Raw genomic sequence first — 25,432 nt, 5'->3', positions numbered from 1 at the left:
GATGAAATGTAAAGTGCACATAAAGCACTTCTGTTACAGACTGAAGGATGGCGTTTGACTCCAGCAGGGGTCGGGGGGAGCATCCATATGATTTATTATATGAACTAGCCACTTTTTCAGTGGCACATTATTTTTCCTTGACAAGGCTGCTGACAGAGAAACCACAATTATTAAGACTTGTGTGTATGGAAGATTTTTCTCAGAAATGAACAAAGAAAACCTGTTAGCTAAAGAAAAACTTAGAAATTTTGGCCAATGATAAAACTTGAGCTTTCGAGTGAAAATCAATGTTCTGGGAAATTTATAACCTCCACAAATCTAATCAGGCATTTCTGATCAGACTTTTCTGATTATATTGGTGGTGATATTAAAAAATGTAATGTTTTGTGATTGTATGGTAAGGTGTTCCAACAGTTGAAACAGATATGTAAACTCAATGAAAAGATGTTACACCCAAATTTCAAAATTTCCCATAGTTAAAAGATTCATTCAAACAACCACAAGACCAATGGATTTTAAGCTTATTAGTATGGTCTCAGATTCTATACTGGAATTAACTTTTTATGACATAATAGTTGTCAAATTTTGGTATAGTTATCAAAGATTATCAGAGAATGCTATTAAAATAGTCTTCCCTTTCCCTACTTATCTGTGTGAGACCAGATTTTTTTTTAATATCCATCAACCAAAACTTCATATTGCAACCGATTTTGTGCAAAAGATACAAGAATGTGACCTACGTTCTATTAATCTACATAATAGAGAAATTTGTAAAAATCTAAAACAATGCTACTCTTCTCATAAATTTTTTTCTTCTTTTAGAATAGTTATTTTCATTAAAATGTTATGTATATCCACATTAGTTGGTCTATTATTGTTATTATTTTTAATGCCTTTATTATGGTAAGATTTCATATACAGTAAACTACACATATTTGAGATGAACCATTTGATGAGTCCTGATAGATGTGCACACCAATGAAACCACCACCACAATCAAGATAGCTAACATCTCCATCACTCCCCAAGGGGTGCAAATTTCAAACTCCCAATTTATCCCTTCCCATCCCTTTTACCCCCTGGTAACCCTAAGTTTGTTCTCTACCTCTGTGAGTCTGTTTCTGTTTGTAGATAAGTTCATTAGTGCCCTTTTAATTTTTGTTATTTTTAAATGAATAAATAAATAAATACTTTAAATCTATCACTTTTAATTTCTAATATGGATGATAGATACAATGTATATAAAGAAAAGCTTTTGGGGAGGGGTTATTAATAATTTTAAGTGTAAAAGATGCTGGGGCTAAAGTGTTTGAGAACTGCTGATTCAGGAAATACCATATGTTAGGAATCCACATAATTTGATGGGAAAAAGACAAATTCTCTGGCAATGCTATTTTTCACTCTATTGAGTTTAGGATCTTTTGCTATACAGATTCAGTGATCTATATGTCATTTATTCAACAACCATTTTTTCAGTCCCTGCTATAGGCCAAGTGCCATGGAGAAAAATAGAAACATAAGACGCGGGTCCTATCATCAGAGTATTTACAGTTTCCGTCACTGTCCATATAGTGATATATCCGTATCTTTACTCCCCTTGGTCTTGTGTGTGGGTGTGTCCAGCTGCTTCATAAACGTCTTCACTGGGGACGCTGTAGTAGGTTCGAAAATGAAATCATTCACTAACCTGCACATGCTTATTAATGGTAATTACCCCCCTGTGCTCTGTTTTTTCCCCTAATATTAATACTAGGCATAAAATTTGAAGAGTTACTTTTTTTAACTTTTGAGATGGCAAATCATACTTGTGAGATTTCATTCCTTTTGATTCTATTCTGTAGTACAATCTTTGCTTGCAAATCTATTCTCCCTAACTCATGAATATTGAATTTCTTTCTATAAACTGAATGTTCACAAGATCGTTTCTTTTATCATGTGCTTTCTCCTTCCAAATATTAAATTAAATCTTCTCAATAGAAAGCAATTTGGAATATATTGTATGTATTCAGTATACATTCTGCTTAACACTTCATTGTAACTCATTGTAACTTACTGTAACTCAGATAGTAAATTTACACCTTCTGAAAATTCTTTTTTTTTGCACACATTCATTTCCCTAAACAAAGCTAAGGAAGGACTGCTTCTTAAATTCGCAAAGAGACCTTTATGATAAAATACTACAATGAGTTTTAATGTGATAATTTCATATAGATTAGGTACATACATTTGTAAACTCACCATGGGAAACATCGGTAGGGAAATCAAGAAGAATTAAGTCATATTTTTAAAAATATCCCAACCCTTGTGAATTTGACAAAAGTAATACAAACTAGTCTTCAAAATATGACCGTACTTGGGGACAAGAAGACAATCATATGCATTGCTGTGACTTTTTCGGAGACGTGACTTGCCTGCAGCTTGCTGTTGTTATTGTTTCCACTGTTTATAACTCCAACTGCAGGAATATGTGGTCGGCAAATAAAACGTTTACATTTGAATTTTAACACATTGAAAGGCATACGTTCCTGGCTACTAGCCTCATCTTCTTCGGAGGTCTTGTATCCTGCCAGTTTTACATATGTGTGTTAACCTCTTTGGCCAGTCCCTCTAAGAAGATCTAATCCCTTGATTTGACAAAGATTTTATAACGGAGACCAAACAATCTGTCTGATGGTAACTTACTAGAAATAAAGGCCTAGTAACACAGCAAGGAACTACAATGGCTCCCTCCTTTTGCCTACACCATCAAATCTAAATTATTCTGCTTGGTTTTCACTAATAGCCATACTCTGTTGCCAACATAGTAACCGATCTTATTTTTATTACCCGCCTACAAAATATTTATGGCATTCTTTCCTGTTTCTTTATGCTTATATTTCTCGTGATGCTATTTAAGGACCTATGACCCAGGAATCCCGCTCCTGGGCATATATCCAGAAGGAACCCTACTTCAAAATGACACCTGCATCCCAGGGCTCATAGCAGCACTATTTACAATAGCCAAGACATGGAGACAGCCTAAATGTCCATCAACAAATGACTGGATAAAGAAAATGTGGTATATTTATACAATGGAATACTATTCAGTCATAAAAACCGACAACATAACGCCATTTGCAGCAACATGGATGTTCCTGGAGAATGTCATTCTAAGTGAAGTAAGCCAGAAAGAGAAAGAAAAATATCATATGAGATCACTCATATGTGGAATCTTAAAAAAAAAACAAAACAAATACAAAACAGAAATAGACTCATAGACATAGAATACAAACTTGTGGTTGCCAGGGGGACGGTGGGTGGGAACGAACTGGGATTTCAAAATGTAGAATAGATAAACAGGATTATACTGTATAGAACAGGGAAATATATACAAGATCGTGTGGTACCTCACAGCGAAAAAGAATGTGACAATGAGTATATGTATGTTCATGTATAACTGAAAAATTGTGCTCTACACTGGAATTTGACACAACGTTGTAAAATGACTATAACTCAACAAAAAAAAGTTAAAAAAAAAGAAAAAACTGAGGAAAAGAGCATTTGAACTTGAAAAAAAAAAGGACCTATGAAGTTTTTCTTATTTCCTTCATTTGTGTAAAATACTACTTGTTCTCTTCTCTTTCCTTCAGTTTTGTTTCAAGTAATAAAACCACACAAATACAACTGGAGAATTATGAACTTTTCCCAGTCCCTCTCCCTCTCCTCCTTGCTCCCCAGAGATTACCACTACCTGAGGTCTTTATCATTCCTATGGATGTTTTTACTCATTTTATATACATTTGTATCTATAAAATTTATAATGTATATTAATGTTTATACATTATATTTTATAATATTTTATTGTATCCTATTATACTTTCCTGCAGCTAGTTTATACCACTCATTTTCTCTATTTGTCTAGGTTGGTACGTCATGCTAAATGGTAAATGATAGAATTCTTTCTAAGATAGGAAAAAAGACAAGGATGCTCGCTTTTACCATGTTTATTCAACACTGTACTGAAGGTCCCAGCTGGTCCTACAAAGCAGGAAGAACTAGATAGCATATGTAATGGAAAGAAAGAAGTAAGACATCATTGTTTATGCAGAAAAGCATAAGGAACCTACAAAAAAAAAACCTACATATAAAAATCAATTTTCTACTGGCAATAATTTAGAATAGAAATTTTAAAATAATTGCACTTACAAGAATAATGTATGAAATAATAATAAGTAAATTTAACAAAACATGCAAAATGTGTGCAACAGCTTTACACTGAAAACTACAAAAACTGTTAGAGAGAAATTATAAAATATCTAGCTTACAGCGGAAAAAAATGTGACAATGAATGTATGTATGTTCATGTATAACTGAAAAATTGTACTCTACATTGGAATTTGACACAACATTGTAAAATGTAACTCAGTAAAAAAGTTTTAAAAAATTAAATAAATAAATAAAAGTACAAGGCTAGAAACATAAAAAAATAAAATAAAATATCTAAATAATTGGACAGATACACCAAGTTCATAGATGAGAAGACTCAGTGTTGTTAAAATGTCAGTTGTCTCCATATTGATCTATAAATTCAATGCAATTTCAATTAAAATCAGAGCAGGCTTTTTTTTTTTGGTTAGAGATTGAAAAATGGATTCTAGAACTGATATATAGATACGAAAGACAGACTAGAAAAGCAATTTTTAAAAGTAAAAACAAAGAAAATTTTAACTACCTTTTCTCAAGACCTAATATAAAGCTACAGTAATCAAGACAGTGTTGTATTAGCATAAACATATAAATTTATAGAATAACATAACGATTCAAGAAATGGACCCATGCATGCGTTTTAATGATTTGGAGCAAAAGGATAAATGTTTGAAATGGGATATGTGTAGTTTTTTCAAAAGGTGGTAGTGAAACAACTGGCCAGCCATATTTTTTTAAGATGAAACCAGCCCTTATTTTATACCATATTCAAAAACTGAATTTCTATTGGTCATATCATACACTTAAACATAAGAGGTAAAATTATAATCTTCCAAGAGAAAATTTTTGTAAACTTGAGTTAGACACAAACTTCTTAGCTAGGACAGAAAAAGTAAGATTCATAAAAGAAAAAGTTGATAGGTTGGCCTTCATCAAAATTAAAAATGTCAAATGACACCGTTATGAAAATAAAAAGAGAAAATACTTGTATAACACAAATATCGTATACTATTCATAATAGAAAAAGTTGAAAATAATCCAAGTTCCATCCACTGGTGAATAACTAAACAAATTGTGACTTATTCATGGAAAAAAAGGCAGTGAATTACGATAAATACAACATGGGTAAATTTCAAAAGTTTTACGCCAAGTAGAAAAATACAGACACAAAAATTGCAAAATGTATGAATCTATTCATATTAATTTTAAGAGAGCAAAACTATACTGACAGAAAGTAGATCACTGCTTGCCTGGGAATGGTTTTGTGGGGGAGGGAACTGGCTGAAAAGAGGCAGGAAGAAACATTTGGGGTGATGAAATGTTCCATACTGTGATTGAACTGGTGGTTATACAATTGTATATATTTGTAAGAAAACATCAAATTATACACTTAAAATGAGTCGGTTTTATTATATGTATATTTTACATCAATGAAGCTCATTGAATAAAAGTTACTGGGCTGGAAGGAATCTTAATGACCACTCCTGAGCCTCAAGAAGCCCAGTGATGTTAATATCCAAGACTCATATATGTAATGAGCTCTCAGAACATTTACCTTTACTTCATTTTTGTTTTAGTCATTGTCTTCCAACTCTTAGAGACAGCTTTCTTTTGGCTTTTGCTGCCCAGTTGGTTTCTTCACTTTGTTTCACATTATCTGTATAGTCACAGAGAGCTGATCTGACTCCTTGAGTCCTAGTGTTCTATCAAATTATAAAGTTTCTTTGTTTTCTCTTTTAGAAAGGTGTTTTTTTTCCACTAGCAAGTTTTCCCCTGCTTCTGCAATAGCAGTTATCAGTAGAGGTGGTATGCCTTAATTAACGTAGTAATTACCATAACCATCATAATAATCAGGAGTGCAACTCGGAGCCAAGGCTGTAACGGCTCAATCCCTGACCCCACCACTTGACTAGGTAATTATGAGCTTCAATTTCCTCACCTGCAGGAACGGGATAAAAACTGTTCCTACTTCATCAGATTGCTTTGAGGATTAAGTGAGATACTACACAAACAACGCTTGGACATATACCTGGAGAGTCATAAGGACTCAGTAAACATTAGCACTTGTATCAGCCTCATATTTTCCATTAGAAATTCCAGTAAAAAAGAAAAGAAATGAAACCAATGTGATTGAATAAAGTGCCAAACTGGGCTTGCAAATGCAGGAATTGTACTCAAGTCTAATTTCAAAACTTAGAGGAAAGTTTTCCTCTGCTTCTCAGTTTTGTATGACTTTTTAATTTTTTGTTGTTATTATTACATTCTTAATTTTCTTGCTTATCTTATAATGGAGAAGTATAAAGATCATGTTCTAGGACGCTATTTCTTATACCTACAACAATCTTCTATATCACATATGTGTTTGCATTATGCATGTGTGTATGTACTTTGATTGATTTTATATTTAATTGGGGATACTTTAAAGGACTTAGATTGAATGTATTATTTAGAGAGTTACACTGGGAATACCCAAGTCCTGGCTTGGTTTAACCAATCCTTCTACAGAGGACTTCAAGGAGGTATGCACATAAAGAAAGCAAATGAAAGCACTTCATGATGATGAGATGAGATGAGATGAGATGAGATGAGATGAGATGAGATTTTATTATTAACTGGGACTTTGACCTCAAACTCCACCGTGGAAAAACTGAAGATAATATGGAGGTCTTTTTGTGCCTATGTTAGGTAAGAAAATAAACCAGTTACACTAATGGGGCCTAACTTTGAATTGAACTAAGCCAACAAGCCCCAGGCCTTCTCAGACTAGGACAGTGATCTTTGCACAGCGGCCCCATGTGAGAAAGCACTTCTGTGGTACAAGAGCTAGGTGGCCTGGCCTGTTTGCAGAGAGCATCCCCACACCTCACTGCTGCTGTTCCTGCAGGGAAGCCTCAAGCCATAGCCCTGTTTACCCATTTTTAGCCAGAAGATAACTGTTCCCAGGAGCCTAGTGGCCAAACCTCAAATCTGACCCATGCAAATCAACCTCTTTCTCCTCTGCGCATTCATGGGCACTTGATGTTACAGAGTAGAGAGCATTTACTGTCCTTCTAAGCCCATAGCTGTTGTTAAAATCTCTGTGAAAATTAAAACATGGCAACTTTTTATCTGATGCAGTTCGCTGTGCTATACTTCCACACTGCTGCTATTGTAATCTGGGAAATATTTGCAAGACAAAATATTTCTTCAGTGTTCAGCAGCATCTTGTTCACAGCGTGAACTTCAAAGAACCCACTTTCAAAAGCAGTACTTCCCAACTACAGCGGGGAGTGGTGCGGGCTCCTGTGGAGTCCTCGCTTGCACCATAAACCCTAGAAGAAGCGCTACATGGGCTTCCATGGGTTTCTACAAAGTGTTTACAAGACAACGTGCCATTTTGAAAATTTTAGAAAGTAGCGTACTTTTCAGTAAAAAGGTCTGTGACTCCAGAGACAGAAGAGAAGAATTTAGACAGAAGAGAAGATAGTGACACAAATCTCTTCTGTCTTTGGGCTTTATCACCAGTTTTTTCCTAGGCTCTCATCCTTCTCAAAATCCAGGTCTCAGGTTTAAATACAGTGATGATTTCACCATCTTCCCTACGGCATTACCCTCCACCCCCCAGCACAGTCTCTATTTTAGACTTGAAATACTTCACATAGTTGTTTGTTAACTGACTGCTTGCCCTACTAAACTGTGTCCTCCTGAGGGCAGGGACTATCTTTTGCTCACCCCTGCTGGTCCAGCCCCTAATAGAGACTAGCACATAGCAGGCATTTCATCATCTGTTGAGTGAATAACTTGAATGAATGAATGAATGGAGATTTATTGGCAATTTTAATAGGCTACCTTCAGAGCAATATCCTATCTCAGCAGCTGCTTTGATACTTGGAGCACGAAACACAGAGTTGAAAATTCTGGGTCTAGTCCCAATTCTTGATTTAGTATCTGGGAGTCTTGAATATATGACTTAACATCTCTGTTTATACATCTCTGTTGTCAAATGGCACAATAACATTCACGTGTTAGGTAGTTTAGCTAGAAATGAGCACTGGGCAGGGGGAGAGGAGGGGAAAAGGAACAACCCAGAACACAAGGAACCTGGGCTGTCAGTTAACCAGAGCGCAGGGAACCTGGGCTGTCAACTAACCAGAGCACAGGGAATCAGTCAGTTAACCAGTCAATCAATCAATTAATCAATCAGTTACAAAACCAGGATATAAAAACAGGAGGAAGGAGAGAGTGGCGCCATTTTTCTTCTCTTGGATTCGCCCGCTCCCAATTCTCGGCAGTGCACCATCTTTCACTATTTTTTTTTTAAGCATGATAAGCAAAATTCTATTAGTGAATTAATAATTCTCTCTCCCTGCCCAGTGTTCATTTCTATCTAAACTACCTAACACACGTACGTGCCCTCCCACACACAGCTGTTAGGGCTAATGAGAGAATATATGGGAAAGTACTTTAAAATGAAAAGCATTAAGATGCCTGGGATTATTATTGCAATATGGTGAGATTCAAGGTAATTAGCACTAAAAAGACTTAATATGGATACATTTAAAGTTTACCATCAAAAGAAATCTTTTACTGAGATACAAAATAAGAAAGCCTGGAGAATGAATGGTTATCAGGGGCTTCTCATCTTTACACATACATATTTGTTTGAATATGAGTCCCAAATAAGATTATTTTTCTCCTCAAATATTAATAGGATTCTGACAATTCAAAATCTATGATGAGAACAGGAAACAATACACAAAGTTTTCAGCAATTTTTTTTTCCTGAACAACATATAGCTAATTTTATTTGACCCTTCCTACTCTACATTTAGAGTGATCTGAACTCACCCTAGAATTATCTGTATTTGTGACATCAGTGTCTTTGCCAGGAAACTATGAAAAGTCTTTTTTTTTTTTTCAATCGCAGTGATTAAGTAATCATATTCCCTTATCCACAGAAGAAGTATTTAAAACCTTAGAGAACTGTCGCTGGATAATGACATGGCACTTAACATTTTATTACTAATTCAAATGATGGATAGGTTAGTCAGGTATTATTATTTAAAAGGACTCTTGAAATGCACAGGGTTAATTTTTTATGTTAGGTTGACTCTCCAAGCATAGTCCCTGGTGCTATCAAATGGAACCACAGATCACCTAAACTCACATCTGGGCTTTTCTGAATGGAGGATATAAAATCTGCAGAAGATCACCAAGATTTTAAAATAGCACATGACACTTATCTGCAACCACATCATGCCTAAATTATGATGTTCTAAAAAATGCAGTAAAGAAGATGGATGCTGGTCACAGTGCTCTATACATTTTTTATTCTTCTTGCTGTCAATTCTTAAGATTAAAAAATAATAATATAGGTAATGAACTGGCTCTGGAAATTTTTTTCTATAAATGCCAGCCAAAGATAACACAGCTCAGATGTCACTTGGTTTATCCAAGTCCCTGTTCAAAGATACAAAGTAATTCAAAAATTCTACTCTTACTCAATCCCCATGAAGTTAGAAACTTTACCTTGACATTGGCAAAGAAACATACCTTTCTTTCCATCATATCAGTTCTTCTATTTCTATAGAAAGAGAGAGAGGTAGGTGTGTGTGTGTGTGTGTGTGTGTGTGTGTGTGTGTGTGTGTGTGAATGGGTATACGTTTGCATGCCTGCACATAAATATACACACTCCATCATGAACGTAAAAGCTCTTGGAATTAGAAATTCACTTTCTAGTTAGAGCTCTTGCAGGACTTAATGCTGTTCAGCTGAAACCATCCTTGAGTCTGCTAAATATGTTATTTTATTTTCATAAACATTTTGTGTGTGGCAGTTGCCAGAAAATTTATGGACTGGTTATTTTCTGCTTCAATACCAGTGAAGCAGATTGCTATCACGCTCAAAAGCCAAAAGATGACTTCAAGTAATGCTAAAAAGAAAAAAAAAAATCCAACATGAAATGGTATTTGTTTATTCATGTATTAGCATATAATTGTCCAAAGTAGTATCATTTAAATTTTGTATCCACAGCCCAGTCTAAAGGCTGAGATGGTTCAAACTGATGAAGCACACCTGTAAAGGTTATAAAAAGAAAATTTTATGCAAACACTGAAAAAATCTCATTTTCAAACAATATCTGATAGTTTGTGCCTATGTAGAGAGACCATGTTTAAGAAGAAAAACTTTCTCACCCAAAACTACTAGTTAATTACAGTCTTTAACAGTGGGAAAATGCCATCCTCTTCCCTAACCCCAAACTAGTTTCTGTGTATTAAAAAAAAGTCAGTTCTTGTTTTGGTTTGGGTTAGAGCAAATCTAGTAGAATCAGAAAAATATACCTAACTAATTTTAATTTAAATACTACCTGGAAAAAAAGTCCTGAAATGTCAGTCTGAAGCTTTTTTTTTTTTTAATATACAGAGGGCAATAAACATGGGGATAGAAAAATCAGACAGCACTTAGTTCTGGAAAAAGGTGCAACATGCCATCAAGAAAACTGCAGTTTTCTCAAATGCCTCTTAGCACTCTAGAATTTATTGATTCCAGAATTTGTGACAGCTCTGACATGTTGTCTTTAATAGCTAAGTAAGGAAAGCAAATGTGTTTTCTTTCCTGGCTGAATAAAAGGATTACATATTAAATCCTTTTGCTAAGTCCTACATTGATGGTTTGGATATTTGCAAATTATCCTAGAGCGCTAGCTGGAAGAGTGTAATTTCTTTCTTTTTAGTGCCTAGGATTGAGACTGATGAAACTGGGCAACTAAGGAGTGTTTTTTCACGATGCTGATTAAAAGCAAAACAGTTATGAAAACGCTGTTTTCCTGGAAGGTGAAATACTGTAACTATACATTTGTCAAAATGCATAGAATGCACATCAAGAATGAACCCTAGTGTAAACTATGGACTTCAGATGATAATGATGTGTCAGTGCAGGTTAATTGACTGGAACAAATGTACCCCTCTGGTTCAGGATGTTGATAGTGAGAGAGGCTATGTGTGTGGGGCCAGGGAATATATGGGAACTCTATACTTTCCACTCAACTTTGCTGTGAAACTAAAACTGCTCTGAGAAAAAAAAAAAAGTCTATTTTTTTTAAATGATGGGAACATGACCAAGATAAAAAGATTCTTGAAAGTAGTATTTTCTTTACCACTAAAAAATTATAGGTATTGTATTAAAATTTTAATTTTTCATAGAAGTTAAACCTCATTAATGATATTAAATGTTATTATTTCATAAAATAATCCATTAGGCTTTAAAAATTAAATTCTTAATATGTGACAAAGTAAATTAAAGAATTGAATCTGATGTTAATAGAGAGAGAGAATGGTGGCAATGTGCTTTATTTCCTCTTTATCAAAAATTACAGTGAAGTGAAGCCAGGCCTTACAGAGTACAGATTATGTCACTTCATTCATATGAGCACAAGAGCCAGCAAACCCTGGCCTGTGCTGTTCAAAATCAGAACAGTGACTTCCTGTAATGACTGCAAGAGCACAGGAAGGTCTTGAGGTGCCAGCTGGGGATCTGGGGGTTTGATTGGCTGTTCTGGATACCACTTTAGGTGTTTTCAGTTTGTAAACATTCATGGAGCTGTAGACTTATTGCACTTTTCTGTATATATGAAATCCTTTTTGAAAGTAAAAAAAAGCATAAACATGGTTCTTCATGTCATTGTTTTGATTGAAGCAAAGAGGGGATTGAGATGAGAGTATGTAAATTTTTACATAAGCCTATGGCTTATATAAGGACAGAGAAGAATGAGAAGGGAGGTAAGAGAGCTTAAAGGAGCTGGGAGGAACGGCCTTCTGGATGTATTGTTAAACAGCTTAGAGTTTCCCAGTGTAACTTATCACCTAATATAAATCACAGGGACATCTAGACAGCCAGAAAGAAAAACATAAGATCTGGGGAAAGTTAGAGCTTTCTTAAGCAGGATTAAGAGTAAAGCAGAAATTCATAAATATCTTTCTGGGAGACTTGTACCGCATCCCTTTTAGCTGCCTAAATGTGTATTGTCATTTTTATTTGAATTACTTTTTTTAAACTACAGAGTTTACGGCTTTTAACTAATTCTAACATATGTTCTGTGGGCATGTTGTATATCAGTACAAGAGCTTTCTCTAGCTGAGCTGGGTGTGACCAATGACCTCTAGCTAAATTATTTGCACAGGTCATGATGTCTCTTTAATAGCCTATGTCTAAGTGAGTTTCCAGTGAGTTTCTTGACATAGGAGGTGTACTGTATTCCAGTACTCACTCCCTGAACTCTATTGCAAGCAACAGCCTCCACCTCTTTACCTATTGGGTCATTTTACTCGAGGCAAAATGGATTAGCATGGGCTTTGTGTCCTCGGATTCCCGTATCTCACCCCAAGAGATTTATTAGATGCTTTGAAATCTAAGGTGTGTAGGGGAACGTGTGTGAATGGGTGTGTATTTGGAGGGGTATCTATGTGTGTCTGTTTGAAATCCCATAAACATATATAGAAGATATATTCTTGTCATGGGGCAGAGGAAGAAACAATAGTTACTGTTTGTTGATTACTCGCTATGTGCCAAGCCCTTAAGGAGCTATGCTAAGCCCTTAAGCATGAATTATCTCATCAAATGCTCCCAATAATACTACAGGGTAGGTATGATTATTATTCCCATCCAAAGATGAGGACAGAGAGGTTTCCAAAATTTAAGTGATTTATCCAAGGTCTTACAACCAACGTGTGAGAGCTAGAATTTTAGTTCATCTTTGTCTCAATTTGAAAGCTCATACTCTTAAGCCCACTGGCTTCTGTCTTGGTTACTGAATGATCACTAAAGCAGATGGAGAATTACTGGGCAAGAAAAGAGGACAAAGGAGAGAGAAAGAAGCTTAAGATATAAAGGCATATGAAGTCAGAAAAAGGAGAAGTAAGAATTGGAAGAGAGACATAATATAAACAGCACCATTTAGGCACACAATAGACATTCCATAAATGTTAATGAATGTATACAACATATACAAATAAATGCCATAAATGTACACTCCTTAAATCTGTTAAAAAATTAAAATTTGATAATGGTTCCCTTAGCTTAGCTACAGACAAAGGTATTTATACGGTTCAGAAGAAAAGTTGTCTTGTAGTCATGACTTTTGAACACATTCGAAAGACTGAGAAAACCAAAATCCCCAAAGTCTAACAATTAGGCACCTGAATTAAAAAGAATTATCTCATTCTTAGCCTTCATTTTCAAACTAACTTCTTGATTACACTTTAATGTAATTATAAGTTAAAAACCTTAAAGAGAAAAATAATCAAGTCTCCATGATAATGTTCAGGTAGAGTCTTTCTGAAGTGAAATATCACTAGAAAATAATTACCCCTAATAACATGGGAGCTATTTTATTAAATACTTCCCTTCATTTAAAAAGTACATAAGTCTGAAGGAAACAGAAGAAACAACGAGAGAATGAGCCCCATTTGATCTACCCACACTCTTCAGATGCCCATATCAGTATGTACCTTGAGCAGGTTGCGAAAACATTCACGCTTCTGCTCCTTTTTCTAAGAAGCTGACACCGCTGGAGAAACCCTGTTGATTGTTTCCATGGCAGAAGCATCCTTTCCAACCTGTGCCTTGTTTTCATTCCTACTAGTGATCCTTGTACATAGTGCTATTTAACTCTGCTCTTTCTAAAGATTCGCAAGCCCCCTGTCCCATCCCACCCATCTCATCTGCCTTATGAGATGATCCAAGCACTAACTTCATTGTCTATTGATAAAACAGTCTCCACACATAATATGTTTATTAAGCACTTTCTGTATAGTCTCAACTTCTATTTACGTTTCATGGGAACTCTGAAGTATATATACTAAAGACTTAAACGTAAGACAAGACACTTTAAACCTCTTAGAAGAAAACATAGGCAAAACATTATCCGACATAAGTCTCAGCAATGTTCTCCTAGGGCAGTCTACCCAAGCAATAGAAATAAAAGCAAAAATAAACAAATGGGACCTAATTAAACTTACAAGCTTTTGCACAGCAAAGGAAACCATAAGCAAAACAAAAACACAACCTATGGAGTAGGAGAAAATATTTACAAAAGATGAGACTCACAGGGGCTTAATCTCTGAATAATGTATATATATTATTAACATCTCTGTGTTATAGACATGGAAACAAAGATGTAAAGAGGTTTTGTTACTTGACCAAGATCACAAAGTAGTGAGTGCTGAAACTGGATTCAAACTCTTGAGTAGAAAGCCTGTGCTTCTGATCATTCTGATAAATACAAATCACTAAACGTAAACTTCAGAAACTCCCCACCACCGTAGATCCTCTCTGCTCCTTCATCCCTGCCCCGTCCTTCATTCAAGGCTCACTGCTGCATCCCCGTTTAGACCCAGAGCCATCACTTAACCAGAGACTGAGGCCATGGCACCTCATCTGTTTCTGCGATTTGCTTATTATTTATCTCGAATTGTCGGCACATGATGAAGTTCATGGATGACAAGAATAAAGGAGTAAAAGAAGCCCAGTGCAGTGGGTGAAGTGGGGTAGGATCCAAGGAAGAACTGAGGCAATGCCACCGATTTGCCTGAAGCCTTTCTTCAACACTGGCTCCACCTTGGCCCACATGTAAGTCTTCCTATATTAAGGGAGGAAATGAGAGTCCTTGTTCTTCATGACTATAAAAGAAATTAGACTTAAAAACACCCTCACAGTTTATCACCTTACTCCGTTAGAAAACAAAAGCAGGTATAATTATACTGCTAAATTTCATGGTGGCTTAATTCACTGGACTCATATTTTATAGCCATCCTGAAGTTTCCTTAATCAGAAACTGAAAAATTACCTATTTTCAAATCAGCCTGTTTATTTATCTCTATATACTCAATATCACTACATAGGCCATTCACTTTTAGAAAATGTATAAATACTTCCAGGAGTTACTTCACGACCTGCAAACTTTTATCTTCAAAAATAAATTATATAATATACTTCCAAATTATTAATAATGATTTTCTCTATTTTATTTCCAATAAGGGAATTATCAAAAAGGATATTTATATTTAAAGTTAACAGATAGTCACTTTATCAAGTCGACTTTGCCTCATCTCTATTTACTAAATAAGTAATGTCTATCGCAAGGAAATTATGCATCAGAACTTCTAGAGTTGACATTTTATGTCAGTTTTTCCATATATTGATATTTTGCATCTAATTTTCTACTTATAAAGGTAGATAAAGCATAAAGTAGTGTCAAGCCAATTTCATCAATGGTACATATACTAAAATACTGAATTAGCTCTAGTAATGAAGTTGTCACAGTTACAGAAAGATCGTTTGGAAAAGTTAACGATATTTCTCAAAGCCTGGCGTCTAATCAAAGCACAGTGCCTAGAACAGAGGCAGCTCTCAAATGATTCTTTGTCCCTGCCTCCCTCTTTCACTTCTTTGCCTCCTATTTGTACTTTCATTTTCCCATTTCAGGCAGTCTTCTCTTGTGGAGATGATTGGACCCATCTCTTCAATTGTCATCCCTGTCTTCAATCTCTTCCTCTAGCCTACAAATTGCTGCCACAGTGATTTCCCTAAAACGCAAATCCTAGCCCTTCACTGTCCTGCTCAGAAAGCTTCCCTCTTGCCTGCTGTGTCAAGTTCAAACATCAGAGTTTGGCAGGGATTTCTAACCAGGTTCAAGTTCATGTTGCCAGTCTCATCTCCAGGCTGCTCCCACGTCACTGACTTGAATTCTTATGCTGAGGCTGCCCACTTTCTCAGAATGCATATTCTTCCCTGTCATCTGGCTGCTATTAAGCTGCTTTGTCTTCTGTGAATACCTTTTCCCACCTTGTCCACCTAAGGAATTTTCCATCTGTTATTTAAATCAGACATCACCTGCTCTCTGTGTTGTATTCTTTAAGCCCCCTTTATGTAGTTTCCTAATCTCAGCTTTATGTTGTGTTTGTACACGCACATGCCTCTATATCACTTATCAAATTGAGTTACTGTTGGGAACATGTTTGTGTCTCTCCTCTGTTCAGCTATGATATTTGAAAATTCATAGGACCACGTTTTCTCAATCTTTGTATTCTTGATGCCTAGCAGAGAGCCCTTTTATTGGATATGTTGTAGGATTCCCAATAAAATGTATGTGGGCTAAAGGAATGACTCGTAAAAAAATTAAAATAAATAAACAACTAAAAAATAGCAATAGTAAGAACTTAAAACTATGTTTTAAAAATACATCTTTATCTTTAAAAGAATCTGTAGAGAATACAGAGCCAAAGGGACCTCAGAGGTTAGTTCACTTTAGGATAATCCTCCCATCTAAAGGACCCAAGAAGGTCCCACAATCCAGAGGAAAATAGAGGCCGAGCTAGGATAAAAGCCTAGGATTCCAAGATGCATCCAAAATATGATGCCACAATACAACATATTGGTGGTGGCTATTAAATCAGGACAACAACAAAAAAGAGCAAAACTGTTATTCTGCTTTCTTAATTTTTCAATAAAACTTTGTAAATACAATTATTTCAAATACTTTTCTTTAGACTGCATTCCTAAAAATAATGATATACACTAAGCAAATTCGCTCCAAAAATATTTCACCAACAGCCACTCTCACCAAGCATATATGGAAAAACCAGTATAATTACCTTTTAATAATTACTATCATAACTTTTTAAGTCTTTGTAAATTCAGTAGGAGGAAAACAGTCTTTCACTGTTGATTAAATGGACTTTCTTTGTGAGGCTTAACATTTTTTCACATTTTTATTAACATTTACAAATTTTGCCAATTGATCTCTTGGAGATACCATAATTTGTATCAATTTAGCTGGCTTTTTAAAATATTTAGATATTATCCTTTGACACAACAACCCAAATGTATCTCCTACTTTATCTTCCATTTAAAACTGTGCTTATGGCAATTTTTAATATTCAAAAGTGTTACATTTTACTAAATGAAACAGGTCTGTTTTCTCACTGTAATTCCTTTGATTTTAAGCTTTTCCATTCAAATCTGAATTGTCTTATATCTTCTGTACTGTCTTCCTTTGTTCTTTTGCTTCTCCTTTTCACCCTACTCTGAAATAAATTCCAAATGGATAATACTCTCTTATATGGAGAGATCATAATCAAAATCATAATTGATTTTACTGTAAATTGATAATCAATAAAATGTCCTTTCCCACTGAGTTCTAACTCACCTTTATCTCATCATAAGTTCATATGTATGTACGTACATATACCTGGATAAACCACTTTGTCTATTTACCCATTTATCATTCTTATATGTTTCTGGCTATTTATATCTGGTTCCATTTATCATATGTCTAGCCTGGTAATAGCTCTATACTGGATTGCTTATTGTAGCTTAACATTATGCTTAAATGTTAAATGGTTGGTAGGATTAATTTTTTTCTTCAAAATCATTTTAGCTATTTTTACTCATTTTTTCTCACAGCTAAAATATAAACTATTATTTCAAAGTCTAGAAAATAATCCTTTGTCATTTTGGTTGGAATTATACGATGCCTGAATACAGACTTATTCAGAAAAGATTAACATTTTTCCCTATACATAGTTTTTCTGTCTACAAACAAGCAATATCTCTCAGTAAAGTTGTCTTCATATAAGTCTTTCCTTTTTTGGGGGTTCACTTTATTCCAAGACATTTTAAATATTTTTTGCAAAGAAAACAGTTTCATTTCCCATATATTAGTCAATGATTTCTTACTAGTATGTATGAAAGTTCTTCATGTTTTAATATTAATTTTCTGTTTCATCATCTTCCTGAAGTAAGTACATCTAATATGTTTTTCAATTTATTGTCTTGAGATCAGATCATTTAAAAATAATCATAATAGTACTTTTCCATTTCTAGGAGTGGTCTCTGTAATTTGTTTCATGCTTTATCACATTGGTTAAATTTTGTAGAATATTAATAATAGTGCCAATAGGACTAATCTATCTCTGTAAGAGGAATAACTATAAATAAATAATTGATTATAGGTTGAGAGCTGTGCTTTATCATGTTAAACATTTATTCCATTTCCAGTTTGTTTATTTATGTTTTTGTACTTGTAACAGAAATGCAAATTGTATTTTAATCAAATGGCTTTACAGAATCTTATATTTATCATTGTCTTATTTGACCTATTGGTGTGTTTGTAGTACATTTCTTAATATTAAGTGATACTCCTTTCCCATAGCTTAAAGGTATTTTACACAAGGAAATCTGCTTCAAAATCAGACTGCAGTATTCAGAGACTCTCACAATTGTATATTTGGAAAATTTGCAGTAAGTCCCTAAAATCAACAAGGTTTCTAAAGAAAGGAAAGTGCTGATAAATTCCATCTCTATATCAGCCTCTGTAATCAGGAAACTGTTTACATATGTTTCTTAGAATACTGAGCATTGAAACGGTTAGACAACTATCTCAGTGTGAGTTTAGACAAACTGCTTCATTCAGGGAATTCAGTCACAACATGAAGGTTTGCATTAAGTAATTCCAAAACTGATTCCTCTCTCAGATTCTCACAGATTCTATGTGATTCTTAACTGTGTCTTCGCTAGCCCAACCAAAGCTCACTCACCAAGAGAAGCAAAGGGATTCAGAGACCACAGCATCACCCCTCGCCGGTTTTCACTTCTCTTCTCACTTTAAACTGTCCCCCTAAGTCACTTATAGAGACTTCCTAAATGTCCCTTTCAGCCACAGGGAGCATCCAGGACAACTCAGTTTGTACTGCTTGCTTCTTGTCACTGATGATTTGGAACAAGTCTGACGTCCAACCTAAGTTCCACTAATAAGATCCAAGTTTCTGAAAAAGTTAGAATTGGGACTTAAAAATATATATGTTAATCTCGGCAGGTGTCCTAAATAAAGAGTAGCTAAATTCTAGAAATGTAGAAGGCTTTCGGCTCCCTACCCTGAGGACTTAGAAAACCAATATAAGGAGAATCAAACAAAGCAGATAGACAGATGTTTGGATTTCTGAAAGTTTTAGTACTTATAGCCAGTTCTTTCCTTAGACCCCTCTACATTCTGCCATGGGGTTTCTTGACACACCCTCATAAATTCTTCCTTTTAGCTTAAGCAAGCTTCAGTTGGTTTCTGTTACCTACAAAGAACCCTAATTTGTATGCTGCTGTGCCTACCCTGCTCAACTACAGAGAAGTAAGGAGATATCTCTTGAATTCTATGCAACACTTTTTCTTTATGATGAATAAGGTTCTCATGGCAACAGGAAAATCTCTGATTCTATACATGATGTACAGGATTAATATTTCATTGCCTATAGACCAGAGCAGAGTAAGGAATTGACATTGTTGCTTAAGTACCCGAAAAATCTGAACTCCTCTTCTTTATTTTATGTGTTTCTTCTGATAAATCTTGGCACTTAAAAAATTTATGGAAATAGCATTTTGTTCAAATGGTAGCAATAAAAGTAATCCTAAAAGGCAGGTCTTTGTTTCCCTCTGGCTCCCCAAGTAAAGTTTTGTTAAATAACATTGCTTATTAGGCTGTCAAAGTCTTATATGATACTTTTCTCTTAGAAATAATTTCTAAGAAAATTCATTCTCTCCTGAAAAATAGGCAGGCTTGCTTCTGTCACGTAATGAAACTTATCTACTCCACTGAATGTCCCTTTGCATTTTGGCTGTTTGGGAGGCTCAGAACTTAACGTAGTCCTTCATTCCGGTGACCAAATTTGTTTCTTCTTCCTTCAATAGTTTTGATGACGTGCTTCTATTTGAATAGCCCTATGCGTCTTTTTATCAGAAACAGGCAAGGTATCAATAATGAATGAATGCTAATAGATAAGCCAATAATGAAATTAAAAAATTAATAAACATCCTGAAAGTCACTGCAAATCAAATGATATATTTCATGATCATTTGGTTACACACAGGTCTTTTACCCTATTATTATTATTATTATTATTATTACCAGCTATTGGAACACAGCCAAGTTGCAAGCCATTAGCAAAACACAGTTCCAAGGAGCTCAGAGAGTCTCTTTGAGGTTCATACACTAAAATTCATGTATGTTACATGATTCTCTTCTGGAGTACACTCTTGTATCAGACACAGCTCTGTTATGTTTCAGTGGCTTCCTATTGCTTTCAAGATGAAGAACACATCTTAAGGATGACTTGTGAGACCTCTCATGGTCCATCTGGTCTGGTCTACTGCTTTACCCTTATCTCTGACACTCATCTCCAGATTTCAGCTGTCCCTAACGCCCTAGAAGAGGGGCATGGTTCCCTCTTATAAACTCTTAGTCCAGCACACCTCTTCCTTTAGTGCTCACTGCAGATTATGTAATTATACCTTTGTGTGCTTATTTGATTACTATCAAGTTCCCCAAGAAACTCTATCTCTCATGTCTTGTTTTGACTGTTTTTACCTGTAGTGTATCTTCAGCATCTATCATGATGCTTAACACATTCTATGTACCCAATAAATATCTCTTGACTAAATTTATGAAGTTTTATGTCTGTTTCTGTGTCCATAGTGGATTGAAAGAAGCAAATTAGGGAAGGGATCAGTTCCTAGAACTACTACAATAGCAGTCTGATGATGTAGAAGGGGAAAAAACTATAAAAGGTGGACAGAAGAGCTCAGAAATTACTGGAGTCTAGAGGCAAATTGTCTTAATAATCCTTAAACATCAAGACACTGTAATAGTCTTTAATAGCATCATTATATTACAATATGGTATAATCATTAAAGTCATCAAGGAAGGGTTAGGTTTTATCTATGGTTAAGATAGGAGAAATATAGTAATTCACCTTTAAAATAGTTGAATCCAATGTGTCTTTAAAAGATTTCCCTGCCCCTTCTAGAGAACAGCTTCAGTTATGGAAAAAATATATTCATTTGCATTCCTCATCGTACCTCTTAGCAATTTGGATAAGTACAGTGTTCCCCACCTCACGTTAGGATAAATAACCCCCTCTTTTGTAACACTCCTCTTTTGCTCCATTTAATAATTATAAGAAAATTATTTTCAAATTCCCCTTTCTATTTATATTCTTAACAAAAGGCTCAATGTTATGTAATGTGTCACCAAATTCTGCTGAAAAAGAGGATGCTTTGTGTTGAATGTAAACCAAATCGTGTCTCATGTTGCCTGAACAAAGCAAAAGAAGAAGTTTCCACTTGAATTCTAAATTGAAGATGACCTTGTGCTTTTTTGAGAAAGGCTGGCAGCTGAGGTCACTGGAGTGTATTATGATGGACAGTGCAGTGCTGCGCGTGGCTCGGAGGCATGTCCACTGTGTGGATTACAGCCAAACAGAAAGAATTAGACAGCTCAGAGCATTCTGTCATTTCAGTTGAAATAATGGTCAAAGTCATGGGCAACAACCATTACAACTTTCATGAAAGAATAGCATTCAATAGTTCCATCACTTGAGACAGGCAGTTTGGCTATTCTCTGCTGAATACTATGAATCCAGCATATTCTGTATCAATTTCTTGTGACACTTACAGAAGCAGCCTTTCTGCTTCTGCAGTAGCCACATCCCATCTACGCTGCCCTGTATGTAGTTCTATCTTACACGACACAGTTCGTTGCTTCAAATTGACCAAATCATTGAAAGAAATACAAGGAAAAAGAAGACACAGAAACTTAACACAGCACTCTTAGAATGTAAATATATAGCAGTTTCAATTCACCCCCTTTCCTCACGTCATCTCACTGTTAAACATGTTTAAATCGAGTTCACAACAAAATGTCTGCAATTCCTTCTCTAATAACGGCATGAACAAAACATTTTCAAAGAAATCTAATCTGTTGTCAGTGGTGCCAAATGAGCCTCCTAAGTTATTTCTGAAATAGTGATATTTTGATTGATAGAGGCTTATTTTTAACTTCTGCTTCTTCCAGGAGCAGCTTAATGGTAGCACAAAAAAAAAATATGTTTGAGATTTAAAAGCAGGTGGAAAAACTCACACTTCTGATTAAAAGGGGAACCGCTTCTAATCCTGTGCTTTCTACTCTGCTTGAGTAGATTCTATATATAGGGAGAAAAAGAAGAAAAAACAATAAAAACACCCTGTCACTTCTGAAGTATGTAGATACCAAAAAAAAAAAAAAAGTTTTGACTTACCATTGAAATTCACAGCTCGAATATAACCGAGAAGTTCTTTCCCATCAATGGTACTCATTCGTGGGCAAAGGCCAATGTATCCAGGGCAGAGATCTTTGTGCATATTGTGCAGAGCATAAGCCATGGAATACACGGCATCAATCACAAACTGGACCTTTCCTTCTTGTTCGTAAGATGAATCCCGTGCAATTCGCTCCAGCCCTGCAAAATAAAAAGCCAAAGCATCAGCTCGGGTTAGATTCCACTACGAGATGGCACGAGGGCTGTTTTCATCACTTGAGGCACACATAATGCAACAGAACTATTTGATTGTACTCCTGATTATTTTAGTCCTGTCCTTACTAAGCCAGGTTTTTAAACTGGGTATTAAATTTTTTTATTTGGAAAGAACAGAAACTATTTCATTAGCAACCAAAATATATAAAATAAATAAAAGATGTAGAGTTTCATTATCTTTCTTTCCACCTTATTGAGTCCTATTATACTGTACGTTCTAGTAATTACCTAGAAGTTTGGTAGTGACTTGATTTTTAAAGTAAAATGTACAGACTGTTGTTCTTTCATCCACTTCAGCTCTCAGAGCATCGTTTAATTAGTGGCCCACAGTGAGATCTCTCCACCCCACTCCCACCCCACTCCCACCCCAGGTCTGTTCTTGTTTTGAATGCGCTCAGTTTGGGAGCCTTTTTTGTAACTACTAAATCACAATATTTCCTTAAGTGAAACTGCTTATCTTTAGAAGAATCATTCAATTAATTTTCCTCTTGAACTCAACTTTTTATTTGTTTTTATTTTTAAATTTTTTCAGTTTATTGATATATAATTGACATATAACATTGTGTAAGTTTAAGAAATACAATGTGATAATTTAATGTACATATATATTGTGAAATGATTACCAAAATAAGGTTAGTTAACACGTCCACCTCACATAGTTGCCTTTTTCCCTTGTGCTGAGAACTTTTAAGATCTAATCTCTTGAAAACTTTCAAGTATACAATACTGTATTGTTAACTATAGTCACCTTGCTGTACGTTAGATAAAAGATATAGAGCTCTTGAAAGGAATTCTATTCAGAATAACTGTACCTGTTTTTAAGTGTATTTGAGGATGAGAATTGGCACTGAAGATTACCTTTAGCTTGGTGTTTTATCATTTAATATGCAACAGAAGCATACAATGAAAAATGGAAGATAAACTTGATGTTAAACTCAGATGATGTAGAATTAGTTATAATACAACATCCTTGTTTTGAAGATGAGGAAACAGACTGCGGAGGCGAAATTCCCCTTAGGACACATAGAGCAGATACGGGAACCATTCCCAGGTCTCAGATTCAAAATCCAATATTCTCTCAATCCCCAGGGAAGTGTGGTAGATGGCAAGAATGTTGGGCACTTAAGAAAAAAACTATAGAAAGGACACTGAGGGCTCATTAAGGGGACAAAAAAGGATCTCCCATCACTTCCACATCCCCCTAAACCTTATACATCTGGTAATACTTGGAGAGATCAAAAGCAAGCACTTTAAATTTTCCCATAAATCTCAGTTAGTGAACTTTAATAATCAGTCTTTACGTTCAACAAATATTCCTTTCTTCACACTAAAGTATATTTCCTCTAAATTTAGACAGATGATTTAAATTTTTTTTTAATATTTGGGTTTTTACACTGATAAAACCAGTGACTTTCTTCTAGACAGATGTAGTGGTCAACTCATTCATTTTTATTCATACAATCATTGAACAAGTTTTCCTCTGGTCTCAATCACTTGTTACACTCAGGTCCTTTCAATGCTGTGGGTCATTGCTCTTTCCCCTGAAGTCTGTCATGATGCTGAATTCGGCTCCTCCTTTCTACATGCCTTTTCAGACTTTTTGATGGCTCAACTTTCCATTCCCCAAGACTGAGTCCTCTTTTTTTCCTCCAATCTCAGAATCCATTCATTCTAAATGCATCCAACTCTTACTACTTCTATGGTCTAGAAATATAAAGTGAAATCCAAAATGTTGGTTACAGAATCCAAAACATTAGATCGACTCACAGTAATCAATTTAATTCATTGTGGAATCTAGCTTCCTGGAAAATTAGTATGCTAGGACTTTCTGTCACCTAACTTCCAGCCCACATGTTCAATTGCCTACAACATTTCTATAAAGTTTGCCTCCGTATCAAACTCATCAGATCCAAAACCAGGCTATCGCTATAGGAAATTATATTATGATTTTCCTAAAACTTCCTACCGAGGAAGTTTTGCAGGTTTGGGAGCACAAGGAGAGAGGGCAGATCTAACAAAGAGCCTCTTCAAGGTGCCAAAAGGTACATTGTCTCCTTCAACCTGCCTTCACTGCATGATCTAAGCTAAGATTAGTGTTGCTGTGGAGGTTCTGTCTTCTCCCTATTTCTGTGGGGCACCTCGTCTCCTAGGTCCTAGGATAATACGGCTTATGTCCAGAATGTCGTCAAGTGACCTGGGAAGATAGCCCTTTCAGCTTCTAAAATTCCTCTCCCACAGTTTTAACCATGAAATAAGCAATTTATGAATAAATATTGAAGAATGATCATAGCAACCACAAAGATTCAGTTATTTCTTTAAAGACCTGATCTGGTGACAAGTCATTTGTTGTTCCGGGACCGAGTAGTTTCTCAGGACGTAGGATCAAAACCTGGACAGTCCTGGGCAGACCAGCATGGCTGCTTATGAAGAAAGAGGCACATGACGAGGGAAATTTAGTAATATGGGACTGAAACAGGGTAGATCCCTAGGTCTGTAAAGAGACCTTGTGTTTCATTGATTTCCCATCATTAAACTTGATGATTGACGATGAAGACAAGGCATCCCAGAGCAGGTGCCCCCATCTTGGTTATCTTCTTACGTGTAGATTCCTCAGCGCCACTCCAGACTTACTGAATCAGAATCTCCCAACTTGAGGGCATGAATAATTTGTAATTTCAGATCACAGGTGTCTAACTGTTGGGCTGCTATGATAAATTATCATGGACTGAGTGGCTTGTAAACAAGAAGAATTTTATTTCTCACAGCTCTGAGTCTGAAAGTCCTGGCTCAGGATGCCAGCCTGTCTGGGTTCTGATGAAGGCTCTCTTCTGGCAGCCGTTTACTTATGGCAGAGAGCAGAGAGGAAGCAAGCTC

At 35.5% G+C, this 25,432-nt stretch overlaps 1 protein-coding gene across 3 annotated transcripts in view; it reads right to left on the bottom strand.

Annotated features, from left to right (window-relative positions):
• Window positions 1-25,432, bottom strand: part of GRM8 (glutamate metabotropic receptor 8) — a 680,033-nt gene that overhangs the window by 233,447 nt on the left and 421,154 nt on the right. For all 3 annotated transcript variants that reach the window (XM_072964560.1, XM_072964561.1, XM_072964562.1), the window contains one exon: window positions 22,283-22,483. In XM_072964560.1, the coding sequence (XP_072820661.1) occupies window positions 22,283-22,483 (201 nt within the window). The remainder of the gene's footprint in view (window positions 1-22,282; window positions 22,484-25,432) is intronic.

The sequence above is a fragment of the Vicugna pacos genome, chromosome 7 (assembly GCF_048564905.1).
Source record: "Vicugna pacos chromosome 7, VicPac4, whole genome shotgun sequence".
Taxonomy (NCBI): domain Eukaryota; kingdom Metazoa; phylum Chordata; class Mammalia; order Artiodactyla; family Camelidae; genus Vicugna; species Vicugna pacos.
Note: the sequence above shows the minus strand (reverse complement) of the source record. Positions and strands in the feature narration are given on the sequence as shown.